The sequence below is a fragment of the Mustela lutreola genome, chromosome 7, assembly GCF_030435805.1.
Source record: "Mustela lutreola isolate mMusLut2 chromosome 7, mMusLut2.pri, whole genome shotgun sequence".
NCBI lineage: Eukaryota > Metazoa > Chordata > Mammalia > Carnivora > Mustelidae > Mustela > Mustela lutreola.
The window spans coordinates 125,486,157-125,503,510 of record NC_081296.1 but is presented as its reverse complement, the minus strand read 5'-3'; the positions used below and the strand labels follow the sequence as shown (position 1 = coordinate 125,503,510).

At 47.4% G+C, this 17,354-nt stretch overlaps 1 protein-coding gene across 12 annotated transcripts in view; it reads right to left on the bottom strand.

Annotated features, from left to right (window-relative positions):
• The window catches only part of FOXN3 (forkhead box N3), a 398,912-nt gene that overhangs the window by 173,094 nt on the left and 208,464 nt on the right, over positions 1-17,354 (bottom strand). For all 12 annotated transcript variants that reach the window (XM_059182534.1, XM_059182536.1, XM_059182537.1 and 9 more), the window contains one exon: positions 142-278. In XM_059182534.1, coding sequence (XP_059038517.1) covers positions 142-278 — 137 coding nt within the window. The remainder of the gene's footprint in view (positions 1-141; positions 279-17,354) is intronic.

Below are 17,354 nucleotides of genomic sequence, written 5' to 3'. Positions count from 1 at the left end.
GATAGTGCCTGACTTCTTTCTCATTTACCTGCAGTTATTTTTTGTATCATACAGCCTCTTAAATTAGTTTCAGTGCCCGTCTCTGCCAAAATAATGCAACTTCAGTAGAGCAAAAGAAAAAGAAAAGTCTGAATGGCTTACCTTTGATATGCCTGAGGAGAGGCAGGAGGGGTATTGAACACGTGTGAGTACGGGTGGTAGGGTGTCTTTTTCAAAGCCTGAATTAGATTTTGTCTATACTCTGGGTCTATGCACCACAATGACCCTTTCCCAATGCTCTGCAAAGAAAAGGAAAACATAAAAATGATTAACAAAGCAACATTCAGTGTTCCGCAGTAGGCAGATGAATAGCAATTACCACAGTTACTTATTCTGAAAAGCCTCTCACTTATGTGTCCTCGTCTGCCAGCCAGAAATACGTAATATTGGACACTGACCGGACGGCACCAAAAACGGCACTTTGGTCCTACCTGGATTAAGTGCGGCACACGAAAGGAGCATGCTTTTCCCAAGGGACGCGGTTCAAGAATAGTGTAAATTTTCACATCCCAGCGGCCCCCCCAGCTCAGATCCCTGTATTATTTTTCAGTGTCAACTCTGAAGGACGTACGTATCCCCCCTTCTGAAAAACGTGTTCTAAATGTGTCAGATTTCAAATGGGGAAAGAAAAAGAGGGCAGGGTACCCCCAACTCCCATCGCCGCTGTAAAAAATTTGAGAGTTGTGTTTTTAAACCATCTTTTTTCCGTACCACTTTGCAAGAAATGGAAAAGTAATCTGCTTGTTTTTTCCTACTTACGCACAAAAGAATGACATTTAAGCTTCAAATGGATTTCTGTAATTACCTTCCCCAAGAAACAAAAGAACTCGGGGCGGGGGCGGGGGGGGGGGGGGCCCGCACAGGGAGCCGGAAGCCAATATTTATTTTCTGAATGTCTAAGTTCACATATTCTGCCCCCAGCCTAAAGGAGTTGGATCTTTATAAGTCAAACTTTAAAAAGCAAATTTTCTGAAACTAGTTCTGTGGAAAGACTTGCTTCTGAGGCCCACTTTTGGTCTGTGGACCACATTTTTATTAAAAAAAAAAAAAGGTCAGTCCTTCTGTGAGGCCCACTGACCTGGCAGCAGGCCGATGGGCAGTCACTATTCTGAGTGCACGCTTTCAACTGATTGAATGTACCCAAGCTGTTTGATAAGGTCGTTTGTAAATATTTACTGATTTAGAGAGAAAAGAAGTCAAATTGCATAAACCCACACCCACCCCATGCTGGCAGCCAAGGGACTGACTCTCTCCTTTTCAGAACTACTGTAAGACAGAAACAATAGTACTGCTGAACTCTTAGAGGGGGGAAAATGTCCCAAGAAAATCCTTAGAAGGGGGGGGGAATAGTTATTCCTAAAATCTTTAAAGAGGATTTTAAAAATTTGTATTTCAGTCATGAGTTCACCCAGCAGTTGACTTACAAATTGATTCACAGAACCCATTAAAATTCTTCACTATCACACCAGATTGGGGTGGGGGTGGGGGACCAGAATTAACTCTTTCTGGTGCGCTGAGAAGAGAGAATTGCTCCAAAAGCCAAGATCAGTGGCTGGGACGTCTGAGGCACCCCAGCCTCCACCCCCCCCCCGACCCCCACCCCCTGGGGCGGGGGGGGCAGGCACAGAGACCTGAGCCCAAACACCGGTACCAGTCAGGCTGACCCGCGTAAGCAAAACACCAGCGTTCCAGTTTAACCAGCTGGATGTGTAAAGACATGAAAAATGTCCACTTTGAAAAAATCCAACGTCCTTATGTGGCCTTTCCTTTCACGCATACATTTTCAAGCCCAGAATAGTTGAGGGGCACTGATGACGCTCTCCCAGTAAAGCAGGAGGGCCACTGAAGGAGCTGCGGGGACCCACCTCTTCTTTCCTTTGGGAAATAGATGCAAAGCGCACTTTCTAGAAGAGGTATGAGTGAGGATGGGGCAGACCAGCAATCACCAAATCCAGACAATATAAAACAAACCACAAAAGCTGGTAACTCAGGGCGGGGGGTGGGGTGGGGGTGGAGGTTATCCCTGGCCTGACTCCACCAAGGGTTCCCTGTGGTGCCTTTTGGATCTACTTGAACATAAGGCCTCTAAACCAGCTACCTGGAGCGCCAGGGCCCACAAGCCACCCAAACATTTCTGCAAGGAGATTATCTCAGTTCTGGGAACCTAAAAGCTTTGTTTTCAAGGCGGCTTTCAGGGTGGAGCCGTTTAATCTTACAGGGAATAAAAATATGACAAAGACATGAAGGATAATTGACCCTCTTAGGCAAATAACAGTAAGCAGGGAATGTGGTTTCTCTTAATCCCGGCCTAAGTATCTTTTTTTTTTATTATTATACTGCATTACTATTTATGAACTAAGTGGGAAAAAACCACAGGGGCGGGGAGGGAAGGGTTGCAATGTAACTGATACAGATGCAAGAGGCAGGGGTGGGGGTTACAGGAAGGACCAGGAATTCTGGAGCCATTGAGATGTTTCCTATGTGGCCTAGGGCAAATCATGGTCCTCACAAAGTCTTGGTTTCCCCATTGGCAAAATAAAGACCCCCTCAGGGATGGGTGTGGGGCCCCAGCAACAGCATGAAGTCACACAGTTGTAACAGGCACCATGCCTACAAGTACTCAGTGATGCTGGATGATGTCATGAACATATTCTTTCTGACAGAAGAAAGGGAGCCAAGCTGGCCATCCAATGCCTTTCAGTTGTCTGAGACTCTTGATTTCAGCTCAGGTCATGATCTTGGGGATGTGGGATGGAGCTCAGCATAGGGCTCACGTGCTGTGGGGTGGGATCTGCTTGGAATTCTCTCTCCCTCTCCCTGCCTCGCTTTCAAAAATAAATAAATAAAACAAAATCTTTAGAAAGCAATCAATCAAAATCTGATTTTCCCAAAGCTGTCCATCATAAAAGCAGCATCAAGTTCCGAGCATGGCCGTGGGAGGAGTCTCCGGCAAGCCCACAGGTACTGTCGGTCCTGGCTTAGCAAATCCAGTGTGGAGAGCCTTTCTGCTTTATTTCCGTGAGTGTCCCCTCTGCCCTCCGCACACACCTCACTCTGTGTGCTCACTCCCGTAACTTCTCCCGTGCTCAGGAAACCAGTTCTGATTCATAGCAGCCTTGCCCCTCGCTCCTCCAACTTTTCTTTTGCCCAGGTCTTCACATGGTGATCACCAAGCTGAGGTTTAATTTCAAACTGATCTGCACATGTGTACAACGGTCATTTGCTGCAGACATGTGCCTAGGCTTTGGGTCATAACGATTCCCACCTTGATCAGTTTTGCATTTTACCAGGAGAGAACCTGGCACTGCTGATAGGTTTTTGCAGACCAGACATGAACTTCAAAATCTCACACTTAGGGCTGCCTGGGTGGCTCCATCAGTTAAGTGTCTGCCTTCAGCTCAGGTCATGATCCTGGGGTCCTGGGATCAAGTCCTGCATTAGGCTCCCTGCTCAGTGGGGAGTCTATATTTCCCTCTCCCTCTGCGTCACCCTGCTTGCACTTTCTTACAAATAAAATCTTAAAAAATAGGGGCGCCTCAGTGGGTTAAATCCTCTGCCTTCTGCTCAGGTGATGATCCCAGGGTCCTGGGATCGAGCCCCACATTGGGCTCTCTGCTCGGCGGGGAGCCTGCTTCCTCCTCTCTCTCTCTGCCTGCCTGCCTGTCTGCCTACTTGTGATCTCTGTCTGTCAAATAAATAAATAAAATCTTTAAAAAAAAATCTTAAAAAATAAAAATAAAAACTAAATCTCATACTTAAAATTTCCAAAGAGAGAAAAAAAATACACAAAAAGCATCTTCAGGACACACCTCCAGGGACACTGTCACCTGCGTACCCCCTCCAATGACGATATATAGAGAGCTTGAAAGGAACAGGAAGAGCCTGGCCATGGCATCTCACCTCCAAGTGTCCTCCTTGGTCTCATGGAACACCACAAAAGAGTAAAAAAGTCGACTTGAAAAAAATTTTAATGGAAATAAGTACAGAGAGAATGCTCAAGTTTCTTAGGACAGGAAAAATTACATTTAATGCCCTTAACCGGGGAAAGGCAGCTGTAATTTGATTATAGTTGTGTAATAAGTTTAGAGTCAGAGCTTTTATAGAAATTTCTGCATCTCATCTGAAGAATAGGGGTTTTTTCTTCTTCTGTGACAACTGTGGGGGGGCCACACATCATTAAATGCTAAGGAATTCAAAATAATAAGGAAAGAAAGATCTTCATTCAGAGATACATTTTTGTGTACAGATATTCTTTAAGATGACATTTATACATACACATGTATATAAAGATGAAAATGTGTCTCTGAATGGAAATCTTTCACACACACACACACACATATAGCTTGAAAAAAAAAAAAAAAACCAATGTGAAAAGGAGAGGGCTGAAATAAGTTGAGTAAGAAGATAAGGATGAGGCCAAGTTTTGTGTTTTAATTAAAAAGCACCTGGGGAATAGCAGCCAGCTCCTCGTTAGCAATAAAAAACATCAGGACACAAGAGGAAGCCTATGTTGTAGAAAGAACTGATTAGTTGGAAAGGTTGAAAAAAAAAAAAAAAAACCCGGAGATAAAACTAAATGAAGTCTTACATTTAACTTGTATCAATAACATTTTTTCCTGAGATGGTTCTAGCAACCTGTGACTCTCTCCCATCCCCTCATGTAGAGTATGTCGTCTGTCAGCCAGCCGTCCATAGGGGTCTTCAGGGGCAGGGCAGGAGGACTCTACATTAGGTTGTGAATTTCTGAGGATGAGTACCATATTCTATAGACGATTTTCAAACAGTGCACTCTCATGTTCATGGGTCATGGGGTCAGTCTCATGGGCACAACCGGCTTGGTTTTCAAGGCACAGAACAGAATCCCACAGACTAGGACACACAACATCCAGGGTAGAGTGGCATTCCGTGAAACGTGCACGTGTGGATACATGTACACAGGCTCATGCTGGATCATGAGGAAACATACACTTTGTCTGTGGATTCTGGGTCCAAGACGTGTAGTACATGCTGCTCTAGGACAATGGTTTTCTTTTCTTCCTTCCATTCTCACCCCTTCTGACGGGTAAAGCCCACTTCCAGCAGTGACAGAAGAGTCACCAGGATACCCCTGGCAGGGGAAGAACCCCGTGGGGAAGGCAGATGAGGCAGGACCCAGGTCAAAACGGAGTGGGGATCTGGGTATGTGTTCTCGGTGCATCATTGGAAATGATTCTTCTCGATGGTTCTGATCTGCCATCTCGGGAGGGCGCTTCCAACACCACCTACCCTTGTTCCTTCCCTCCTCCATATGGTCCCCGAGACATGCCAGGCACCATGGGGGCGACGCTAGTGAATACAGAACAACACAAAAAGACACTGCTCTCTTGAAGCTTGGATTCTAGAGGGGGAAGAAGACAGCAAGGAAGTAAGAGAAGAAATAAATAAGATCGTACAGACTGGAGTGCCTGCCGTGAAGGAAATAATAAGAAACAAGTCAGAAGGCAGGGACCTGCCGCCATAGGAATAAATGGGTTGGAAGAGGCAAGAGGAACCGCAGAGGTCGTTGTGACTGATGCCACAGTCCAGGCGTGAGGGGACCGGTAGCATCAGGGAGGAGGAAGTTTCCAGATGTATTTTGAACCAAATGGACCTGGCAATGGACTGGAAGTAACAGATAAAGAAGAAAGATGAAGGATGGCTTGGTTTGAGCAACTGACTCGGTCAAAGACGGGGCGGGGAGGGGGGGGGAGTGTTCAGTGCTCATCTGAACGTATAACCCGAGATGTCTCTGAATTAAGAACTGCTGATCAAGGGACTTGAATGACCTTGCTGGACATATGCCCCCTCTTCCCTCCACGGTAGGTTCGCTGACCCCCACCTTGTCTAGCAGAAGCTCAGGAATGCAGAAAGGTAGATGTGAGGTGGGCTGGCGTTGAGGTTCACCATCAACTGATTGTTCAACGGGGGGGACGGGGGGGGACGGGGGGGAACTCTTAAAGGGTCCGAGTAAATATTTTAGTCATTGGAGACCATCCGGTCTCTGCTGAAAAGCAGCCACAGGCATGAAGGACAGATATGCTGTGCTTCCAGAGTATCTGATTTACAAAAACAGAGCCCGTCGTTCACCACTCCCCTGCCCCACAGCTCTATACCTGAACCCGGGGTTTGGACTCAAAGCTCCTACAGTTCTGGGAACCCAACACCAGGCACAGGGTCTCCAGGAGCTAAGAGAGCTGGGCTGGTCGTGTGGGACTAGACCGGGGGGGGGGGGGGGGGGGGGAGTGGTATGATGATGACCTAAGTCAAGTGCTTCAAGGCACAAAAGGGGGAGGAGTCGAGCACGAAGAGGAGGAGGTACAGATGGGATGAGGAAGCCCATCAGTATTAAGGACACACACCTCGGGACGCCTGGGTGGCTCAGTGTGTTAAGTCTCTGCCTTCAGCTCAGGTCATCTCCGGGTCCTGGGATCGGTCCCACATCAAGCTCTCTGCTCAGCGGGAGGCCTGCTTCCCCTCTCTCTCTGCCTGCCTCTCTGCCTACTTGTGAACTCTCTGTCAAATAAATCAATAAAAATCTTTAAAAAAACAAAAACAAAAACACACACCTCTGAGCTGCACCTCACTAGGTGGGTCTCTGGGTCTCAATTTTCTCCTCTATCAATGAGGTGGTCAGACGAAATCCTCCCACAGACTAAATCAAACCATACACTTTGAGAATGTGCTGCTCTAGATTCATCAGTGTACGCGGGCCTTCATCGCTCCCTCTCCTTCCCAGTGTCCCACTCACTGTGCATCAGAAGATGGGGTAGGATGACTTTTTCATCAACCTGCGACTCTGACCCAATACACAGAAGGTCTTCCCAGGATCTGGAGGGCGGGCTTACAATCTTCCGGAAAGAGCTCCTGCTACAGCCTCCCAGCGGCTGGTCCCAGGGTGCAAGAACACTTCCCACCCCCCACCCCGCCAGCTCCTCCCCTACTGTGGCGCTGGCTCCCACTCAGGCTCCCCAGGGCCAAGCTGACCTAAGGGAAGAAGAGAGGGAAGGTGGCAGGGAGGGCCGGGGCTAGGGGAGGGGCTGGCAGGTGCTGATACCCCAACAGTGGCAGGTTCCATCCTTGGCGCCCCCAGACCGGGCTGAACTGGGACTTCGACAGTTCACAAACCCATTCGAACTTCCCTGGGCTGAACCAAGAATGCCCCTTGGGTCTCATTCTGAAAGTCACTTAACACTTGTTGCCATGACACACCACGACAGTGAGACGGGGTCCACCTTTTCGGGCACAGGACCTCCAGAGGAAGGCAAACAATAAATGACTCCGAAAGACTCTGTAAGCTGACCAAAGGGCTATGGAACTGCAGGGGAGGACAGAGATGAACCATACAGGGGAGGAAGGTGTGAACACTGTACACTCTCTCTCTCTCTCTCTCTCTCTCTCACACACACACACACACACACACACACACGGTCCTCAGCCAACCCATCCTTCGGACCCACTCAATGCCCACAACCCCTGTGCAGGGCAGCTCCCCGCTGGAACGGGCAAGCTCTTAAAGACAGGTCTCACCGCCACCTCTCCCCTTCCCACCCATCCCCCCAACATGGTCTCACTCCCTTGCATTCGTGCTTCCCGGGGCTGTCAAGACGATGAAAGGCAACTACGCCCAAGTGCCCATGAGAGGGGCCAGAAGCAATGCCAGGGCTTTCTTGGGGAGCGCCAGAATGCATCCCACACATGGCCCCCAAGCAACAAAGGGATCGAGCTATGTGGTTCTGGTCTACACTGCTACCCTGCGGTGACGTGGTCCTGGGTAGCAGTGTAGACTGCTATCCTGCTGTTACTAGAAATAAAGCACTTCTCCCAGCCTGGCAGCTTCTTCACCTCTGTATTAGACGTCATACTATCTTTTCTGAGTCATGTCGGGCTTACATGTGGTCATGCACAGAATGGCCCTAACACAGTACTGAGCACGTAAAAGGCAGTTAATCAATTCAATGCTCCTCTCTGTCAAAGGAAGTCACAGGAGAAGCTGGGACATGCTAGAAAAAAGAAAAAAGAGAGAGAGGGAACAGAGAAAAGTTATGCTAACAAATGACCATGACCTCGTACCCCTCCAAAATGCTTGGCAAGTGAGTGATTCCTAAAGGCCCTTTTTGTTCTAAAGGTCTGTCATTTATAATGTAAAGACATCAAGGGGGATTTTTGAATTTTAAATATTAAGAAAATGATCTGAGGAACTAGCCAAGTACATGAAAGAGAGAGAGGAAGAGAGAGAACAAAACTGATCACAACGAATTTTTATCTAGACAGATCATTGTTCATTTCCCACAACAAAACAGACAATTACTCCAGAAGAAAGATTTTAAAAAAAGAAGTCACGTCAGACCCTTGAATTTCCCTAACAACTTTGCAGCGCGGCGCTGTTTTTAATGTCCCTCTGTGCTCTCCCTGTTCCGCTTTCTTTTTTTTCTCCCCCAAAAGGAGGAGAAATAAAAAGAAAGAAAGAAAGAAAGAAATTATACTCCTGGTCCAGACAGAAGTTTCACTCAAGACCCCAGCCTGTGTGCCTCAGAGTGGGGGGGTCCCCTGCAGGCAGGGAGGACCAGGCCAGCCCGTTGAGATCAGCAGCTGGAAACAGAGCCCCCGCTGATCACAGCCACTGGACAAGGCGCCCTCTGAATATCAGATACGGAAGTCACCCCCATTCTGCAACCGTCTTGCTGTAATTTTATAGACATGTTCCAAAAGATGGAAAGCATGATCAAGACGTTACCTGCACAATATCCAGAGAGGTGAGCCATGTGGCGGTTTTGGTGCCCCACACCTCTGTCAGGGGCACACCTCAGCTATCTCGTAACCTGCCCCCCCGCCCCGGGTTCTTTCATGAGCATCTGCAGATCTGGGGGCCAGGGAATGCAGCAGGGACAGGTGGGCAAGGACACAGGGAACAGGTTCAATGCTTCGTCTGCAGTGGCGGCGCTGGGCAGGCTCTGTGTGTGTTAGTCACTGCAGGAAGCTCAATCCTGTCCTTGCATTCACACCAAAATAAAACCAAAGTCAACCCAACATTTGCCTTAAAACCAAATTAATCTCCAGGAAAAACCAGGTGTGGTCAAGGGGGTAAACACTGAGAAAGGAACCCTGTTTGTCAGTTTCCCAGGGGTCCACTTTGCAAGAATCCGTCTTCGGCTCACGACCTGGCAATTACTATTCAATAACCTCCACCCAGCCATCAGGCCGGCTTTCCTGGGGCAGGGCTGGGGGCAGACCTGGTGAGGGTCCATGCATGAAGGCAGGCAGAGCCCCCACGTGTCTGGGTTGAAATGAGTTATCTCTCCTATTCTCCAGACTGCCGTTTCCCAACTGCCAAAGGCAGGCGGGAGCTAATGCACTCAAATCAATCAATAATAAGATGATCAGCAAACACCTGAAATATATTTATGGATACTGTCGAACTCTACACTGGCGATCTCTAATAAAGAAAGGGGAATGCGCACCCCCACAACACTGCCACCACCTCATGCTCTAGATCAGAAGGCTGAACAATTAGCATCTGCAGAATCACTGCTTTATCCAACTCAATCTTCCAAATCCATTTCACCCATCTCCTCTGGGGACGGTTAGCAGCTAAGGGTTAACTCTTTTCCAAGATCTACAGGCTCACCGTGTTACCTGGGCAGGCTGAAAAGGATTATGGGCACAGAGAGGTTTAAAAAACTTTCAAGCACTTGCAAAACACACAGGAGGTATGAGAAGATGGTTGCTGGATAGCTTCAATGATAGCCAGGCTCCACCACTTCAAAGAGGTGAATTCAGGTGAATTCCAGATATCGTGTGCCCCCCCACAATAGATGGATAAGTAAATTCTTCATGACCGCTAACAACTTCATTACAGAAACAAAGATATGCAAATGTAGGTTTTATTTGTCATCTGGTATGAAACAAGAATGTGCAGTGGTGTGATAAAATGGTCCAAGATGTGGATATATTCCTTTTTATAATTTTTTAGTAACAGTTGTTTGTACCGGAGACGCTATCTTAAAATAAAAACTGCGTAAGCAAATTACAAAGAGGACACGTAATAGAATAAAAGACATATATTAGACTGTCTTTTCATGCTTTTTTTTTTTTTTTTTAAGTTTAAAAGGCAAACTCCCTTCAAGCCAATAGATACGAAGGGAGGTAAACTTACCATTCATTGCACTGACAGAAATAGAAACTCAGTTATTTTTAAAAAGTTCAAGACCCAGGGGCACCTGGGTGGCTCAGGCGGTTGAGTGTCCGACTCTTGATTTTGGCTCAGGTCTCAGGTCATGATCTCAAGGTTGTGGAATGGAGCCCCGCACTGGGCTCCAAGTTCTGCACTCGGTCCCTCTCCCTGTACGGCTCCCTCCCCAGCTCATGTGCGCTCATGCTCTCTCTCCCTCTAATAAATTAATAAAACCTTAACCAGCATGACCTGGAGAGGGAAAGAGGACAGCCAGCTCTAGCTCTGCACTCGCGCTCTTTCCAGCACCTCTACTTTCTTTAAAGTGACTTGGATGCTGCAAAGGATAATTACCACAGTAATGTTTTATGGAGGGTAATAAAGGCACCTGTGGGTCTGACAAACAGAGACACCCTCGGCTGGATTACACCTGGCCCAGCTAGTGCCATTTTATCTGCTCGCTGTCAGTAGTCACTCGTCTATTTTTAAATGTTCCAATATCATCTTATCTAACTGGCACATATAATTTGATCACCTTAGTTCCAATAACTAAATGTTGTCAAATGTACCCGGCCAGGTAAAAGTTACAGTTATGGGGTGTGTGTGTACTGGGTTTCAACCTGACAGTGATGACATTTTATCTTAAAAAAAAAAAAAAAAATCATAACCCCCCCCCACCCCAACCCTGGAAAACAGGCACACTGGGTTATTGGTTTCTTGATATGTTTGCTTTGCAAAGGGGTGGTCGCTGGCCACAGGACCAATAGGTCACCAATCTCCAGCATGTTCCACACACGCGCACGTTGATGGGGTTCCCGGGCCGGGAACCCAGCTTTTGGCCGCAGCATCTTGCTATAACTGACTCAGCCCACTTGGAGGGAGAAACTGCCTTTCCAGCACCTTTCAATTTCAGCACAAGTATACCAGTGGCAAAGGCGATCTTTTCAACAAATGGTGTTTGAGAACGGCTGAGGGCTGACATTGGCTGCAAGGACAAACCTGAAAGCAGCCCCAACCCAGGTGGGAGAAATGACAAGGAGCAATCTACGCCGTAAGTGTTATGGATTCCTTTTCTGTTCTTGTAGGTGCTAATCAAGATGGGGTTGAGGTGGGCAGAGCCCAGCGGGAGTAGAGGGCTTGGGCCAAATTGGTTTGGGGTGGGGAGAGGTGTCAAGAAACCCACCGGTAAAAAGAGGTAAATCCAGATTTCTGAAAGAACTGAGGCCTCCCAGGCACCCTAGGCAAAGGGCAGGGAGATGCTGGAGAGGTACACAGGATGGAGGGGTAGAACAAACTAACCATGTGATTAGCACTAAGGGAAACATTTAAGGGAACAGAATCTACCCAAAAAGACAAGCTCACCTGGACCCTGGGAACCATGTGAAACCACAGGAAAACCGTGGCCAAGGCTGGGCCACCCGACCCGCGGCTGCCTGCAGCCAGGACACGAGGGTGTCTAAACTCTCCCCTCCTTGGCCACACACGGAGTGTCCTTGAGGCCAGTTTCAGAGTCCCGCCAGGGCAAGTCCCATTGGTCTTCCACGTCATCACCGTATCTGCCTGACAAACTGTGCTCTGGTGAGGTTCTAAAGAAGGTGGGAGTCGCCAGCCTCTGTAGCCACAGAGCTGCGCAGTTTCGGTGATACTCGATGTGTGTCACCCGGAGGGGCCAGTGTCCAGACGGAGCCCTGCCCCTCCTGGGGATTCATCGGGGCTACCGGCCCCCGACTGGCACAGAGCAATAAGGGCACCTGCGTCCACACACTCCTCAGCTCGCCAGAGAATTCACTGCCACCTGAGGCACGAGACACATGGAACTGGAAGCTCGCAGGTTAATCACTGACAACTACACGAGGCCACAGGGCAGCCATAGAGAAAGTAGGCCAAAGGTTAGGAGTTACCGGATTACGCTGCATAAGGGGGAAATCTCCAGTTTAACAAACACTTTGCACAGCACGTTTCATGGGAGAGTGTGAAACTACTCTCTGACCGCGTTTCACGAGTCCTGAAAGGGATCTATCTCAGTAAGGCCACCTGCAGCCGGTATTCGGGACCTCCCACAGGTGGGGGGTGGGCGGCTGAAAGCTGGTGCCTTGACACCAGTCTCAGACCTTGCCACAGTGATCCGTTTAGGTGCCCCCAAACAACCAGCCCTTGATTATCTATGGAAATTTTACGCACACAAAAATTTAATTCACTTGGTACATTGCTGAGTCACTTGGCTTAAATACCAGCCCAACCTGGAATCAGGGTACCCCCAAACATCAGAGTAGTGGTGGTGACGGTAATAGTAAGAGCAAGAGAAATAACTCTTTTTAAAAAAAAGATTTTATTTATTTATTTATTTGACAGATCACAGGTAGGCAGAGAGGCAGGCAGAGGGGGGCGGGGGAGCAGGCTCCCTGCTGAGCAGAGAGCCCGATGCAGGGTTCAATCCCAGGAGTCTGGGAACATGACCTGAGCCAAGGGCAGAGGCTTTAACCCACTGAGCAACCCAGGTGCCCCAAGAGAAATAACTTTTAACGTTAACTGACGACTGACCAGGTGCCAAACTCTATCTCAAGCATTTTTCATGCATATTTCATCCTCTCAACAACTCTAGAACAGAGGGAGGGGTACAGATAAGGAAGTTAAGGTTCAGACAGGTTAACTAACTTGCCTCGGGCCAAATGCAACGCTGTCTGACTCAGGAACCTACCGGCCTCCCCCACCAAAAGGCAAATCTACTACAAATATCACCAGGAAGGCAGGCAGCTGCAACAACCCAATCACACATTCTTAAGTGAAACGAAATGATTTGGGGTCATCTACTGCAACAGGTAACCTACATCCTTTAACACAAATGTTTTCTGATACACACACACACTTTAATCGTTCACATCAGATGAGAAACAGAGTCAAAAGTTACCACTGCTATTATGACGACTTTGTATTTGTGTTGTTGGCACATGACCATCAGGAGACAAAACATCACCTTTCCATCTGTATAGGAAATTTCAAAAACAATCACTTACTCAGATGGCCCTAAACAACTCCATGAAGAAATCTGAGATTACATCCGTTTATAGCCAAGAAAATGGGCTCTAAAAAGACAGGGGATTGCCCCAGATCATAATTAGCAAGAAGCAGAGCCAGGATTCACACCCCAGTCTCTGGAGCTGCCTCTGTCTTTCCACCAAACCAGGACACTCCCAGGAGAAAATCCAGTTTGCTGGCCATGTCTTCAAGTCTATGCGTGTGGTTCAGAGTTCCAACACCTGCACCAAAACCCACAGAATCCCACAAAGTGGGACCACCTATGTATGTTTGTACAGATGTTTAACATTCCCTCCCCCAGGTGGGACCCAGGGTCTCTGAATTCACTGGGCAGGAAGAAGATTCTTAAAATCATGTGCTACTTCAGATAAATTTTTGGAGGGAGTAAGGAGAGAAAGGGCTTTAGCTTTGGCAGATATATTCCAAAATGGGTGAGAGAAAGCTAAGCTTCCCAACGCCATGTCCCTGGAATCATCCACACACATGCAATAGCATGTTCGTTGGCAGAACAAACAGAGCCCCAAGATCACATTCAACTTCTGGGTTGGGTTCACATGGTCTGTGGGATCTACACACTGCACTGAGGACGCAGTTTACATTTCTGATGAGTTCTATCCTTGTTAAGGTACATAATATATACTTAGAAGTGCAGAGAGAAGACACGGTCTTCAACTTTTATTTTTTTTAACTTATTTATTTAAGTAATCTCTATACCTCTTTCCCCATGGAGCTCAAACTCACAACCCTGATATGAAGAGCTGCCCGGACGCTCTTCTGACTGAGCCAGCCAGGCACCTCTGTCATCGTTCTCCTAAGACAACAGAAAGAAATGTTGTGCTTGGGGTGTTCCAACTGTGTAGCGGTCCCCCAAAACAACAATGACAAAAAGAGTGCATCCGCTACGGGGACACTTTCTTCCCCCGTGGAGCAGCCCCGAGGACAGCTTACCGCTTCGGGGCACTCCTGGATGGCAAGCTTACTCGGACTGTGCTGCACCCTTGTGGGAGCCCCTAGAAACCCCCTTCCCCCCAACCCTCCCGGAGAGACGCTTCATGCAGGCTGGGAGAGCAGGCAAGGAGAGTGTGCGGTGACGCGGAGGGCTCAGGATGGCCAGCTCTGCTTTCCGTACTCAGAGGTGGCCCCTCGAGGAAGGCAGACTCTTCTCTGAGAGAGATTTCCCCCGATTCTGTACCGTCTTCCAGTTTATCAAATGCTGGGAAATGAAGACTATCAGAACCTAGCTGAAACAGGTCTGGGACTCCATTTAACTATTTTTTGTTTCTTTGTCTGTTTGGGTGTTTTAACTTAGAGATGCTCAGATGTTAGAATACCTTCCCTAGTGATCCACCAGATCACCAAGAGCCCTGCTGCTCTCCGGTACTGGCCAGGACTAAGCACATGCAAGTGCTCGGTATTCAGGGCACGTGGGTACCACTGCCGGGGCTGCTGGTCCTCCCCATCCTACATTCTGTCCCTCAGTATGGTGGATGTATTCCATCCGCCCCAGAGCCACTCACACTGCTCCTGGTCAGAGTGGTCCGAGTAGACGGAAGCATGGACAGGCTCCCCCCAACTGACCTCCGGTCTGGTTCCACCAAGAGGGGGCACCGGTAAGAGAAGTGAAGGGTGGATGAGGGCAGGATATACTCCCCTGACCCCAGGGAGATCACTGCATCCTGCCACCCAAGGCCATGGCCCTATGGAGGGTCCAAACCCCAGCTCCTTTCTCCTCCAGGTCCAGGCACTGGTTCCTCTCCTTCCCACCTTCAGAACCAAGGGGAGGAAAGCTCCCCAGTGGAGCCAGCCATCGCCCCGCCCCCGGGGGTGGGGGAGGGGTGGGCATGTGCCCTCTTCACTGGTTCCTCCTCATCCCTCTCCAGTGCCACCAAACCAGCCCTTTAGTAAATGCTCCTCAGTTACTTCGGTCAGAGTGTGCCAAGCGTCTCCTGCCAGGGCGATGACTGGCAAAATGAAGACCAAATCAATCACCCTACAATTTCACTCTTGGACTCTACATGCCACAATATGTGCATAGCAATTCCCCTGTAATTTCTCCAAATCATATAGAGGATCGAAGGGGGGTAAACGCAACCAACACTTCCCTAAATCGTTTACTATACTGCTTACCTTGAGAGACCAGAATTCCTCTGCCTAAAAAGTAGAGTAAGCTTTCAAACATGAGAAGTCGATCACGACATTCAAAAAGTACGTTGTTACTAAAAATATTCTCTGTAGATTTCCTTTAAAAGCACACCGCCAGTGATGACTATTATGTTTCACTTTAACCGTGCATCAAAACTGCAAATAGGACAACAGCATCAGTAAAGTTTCCAGTTTTAGAACAGTCGAGTGAAACTACATCTTATCTAAGACACTTCAGAATAGTACACAGTAACTACATGGAATGAATTCAATTATTAGAGTAGTAACACAGAATCAAAATTTCTAAGAATTTAAGACCTAACATCCTGAAGACAATCAATTTTATATACCAGGTCAAGTTGACCTACAGGAAATTAAAACATAAACTGAAGTTTCAAATCTAATAAACTATGAGCAGGGGCACCTGGGTGGCTCAGTGGGTTAAAGCCTCTGCCTTCGGCTCGGGTCATGATCCCAGGGTCCTGGGATCGAGTCCCACATTGGGCTCTCTGCTCAGCAGGGAGCCTGCTTCCCCACCACCCCCACTCCCCCACCTGCCTCTCTGCCTACTTGTGATCTATGTCTATTTGTCTGTCTATTTGTCTGATCTATTTGTCTGTCAAATAAATAAATAAAATCTTAAAAAAAAACAAAACTACGAGTGGTCTCACTGGGGGGAAGGGTAGGTGGGGGACTGCCAACAAACCTACAAGATGCAAGTAAAGAAAAAAAAAAACACTGATAACGTAACAAGCACTGACATTCTTTAATAGCTTAGGAATCATCATTATCCACAATGTTAAAAACAAAATAGGAAAAGGATTTTAACAAATTAAACGTAAACCATGTGTTACCAATATATATTTTTAAAAACACTGAAGTGTGTTTCACCCTGCACTCTGCAGGGAACCAGTCTATATGACTTCATCTCAAGCCAAATAATCATGTGAAAGCTCATCATGGCTTTGCCACAGATCTGGGTTCCAACAGCAGGGTGTGAGCTTGCTTTCCCAGGGCTCAGCCTGTCACTACAGGTCCCAGAGTTACAGCACTTGAGAAATTTTGCAACAGGTATGAAGGGAGGGAGCATGTAAACAATGTCTTTTTCTTGGGAAACCAGGAGGAGGTCCAGGTACAAGAGCCTCAGGCTTCTCCTTGTAGCTTTCCTACGCAGCGCACAGCAAAGGTGCAAGTTTACATTTATTTGTGAGGTTGTCTGATTTGTATCTACCTCCCCTCACTAATATGTCAACTCTATGAGGCAGGGGCTATGCCCTCCTTTGCTCACGAGCCCGTGCTAACAGACTCAGGTATTCAACAAATCGCCTCCCCGTTTACACCATACCTGCGAGGGTACAATGGAGACTAAGTCTGAGGCTTCACTAAATGTATTTTTCATAGGAAGATGGCTTTGGAACTAAGACGTGTTTTACTATTCAATCAAAAGGAGAACAATACAAGTGAAAATCACAAGGTATTACAATATGCCCACTGGAATGGCTAGAAGGAAAAACACTGACAACAGTAAGTGTGGGGACCGGTGTAACCTCATACCACTACTTCAGAAAACAGTCGACTATTTTTGTATAAAATCACGTATACACTTATCACAGGAGCCTACAACCCCATACCTAAATATTTACCCAAGAGAAATGAATGCACATATCCACGCAAAGACCTGTACAAGAATGTTCAAAGCAGCTTTATTCATAATACTTAAAAATTGCCAAGTATCCAAAATCCACCCAGCCACTGACTGGATAAACAAATCAGATCTCCATAATATGGGACAGTACTCAGCAATAAAAAGGAGTGAATTATTGATACACACAACATTTAGGATTCTCAAAAACATTACGCTGAGCCAAATAAGTCAGAAATAAAAGTATATTCTTCTATGATTTCATTACTAGGAAATTCTAGAAAAGGTGAAACCGAGAAAGTACATCAG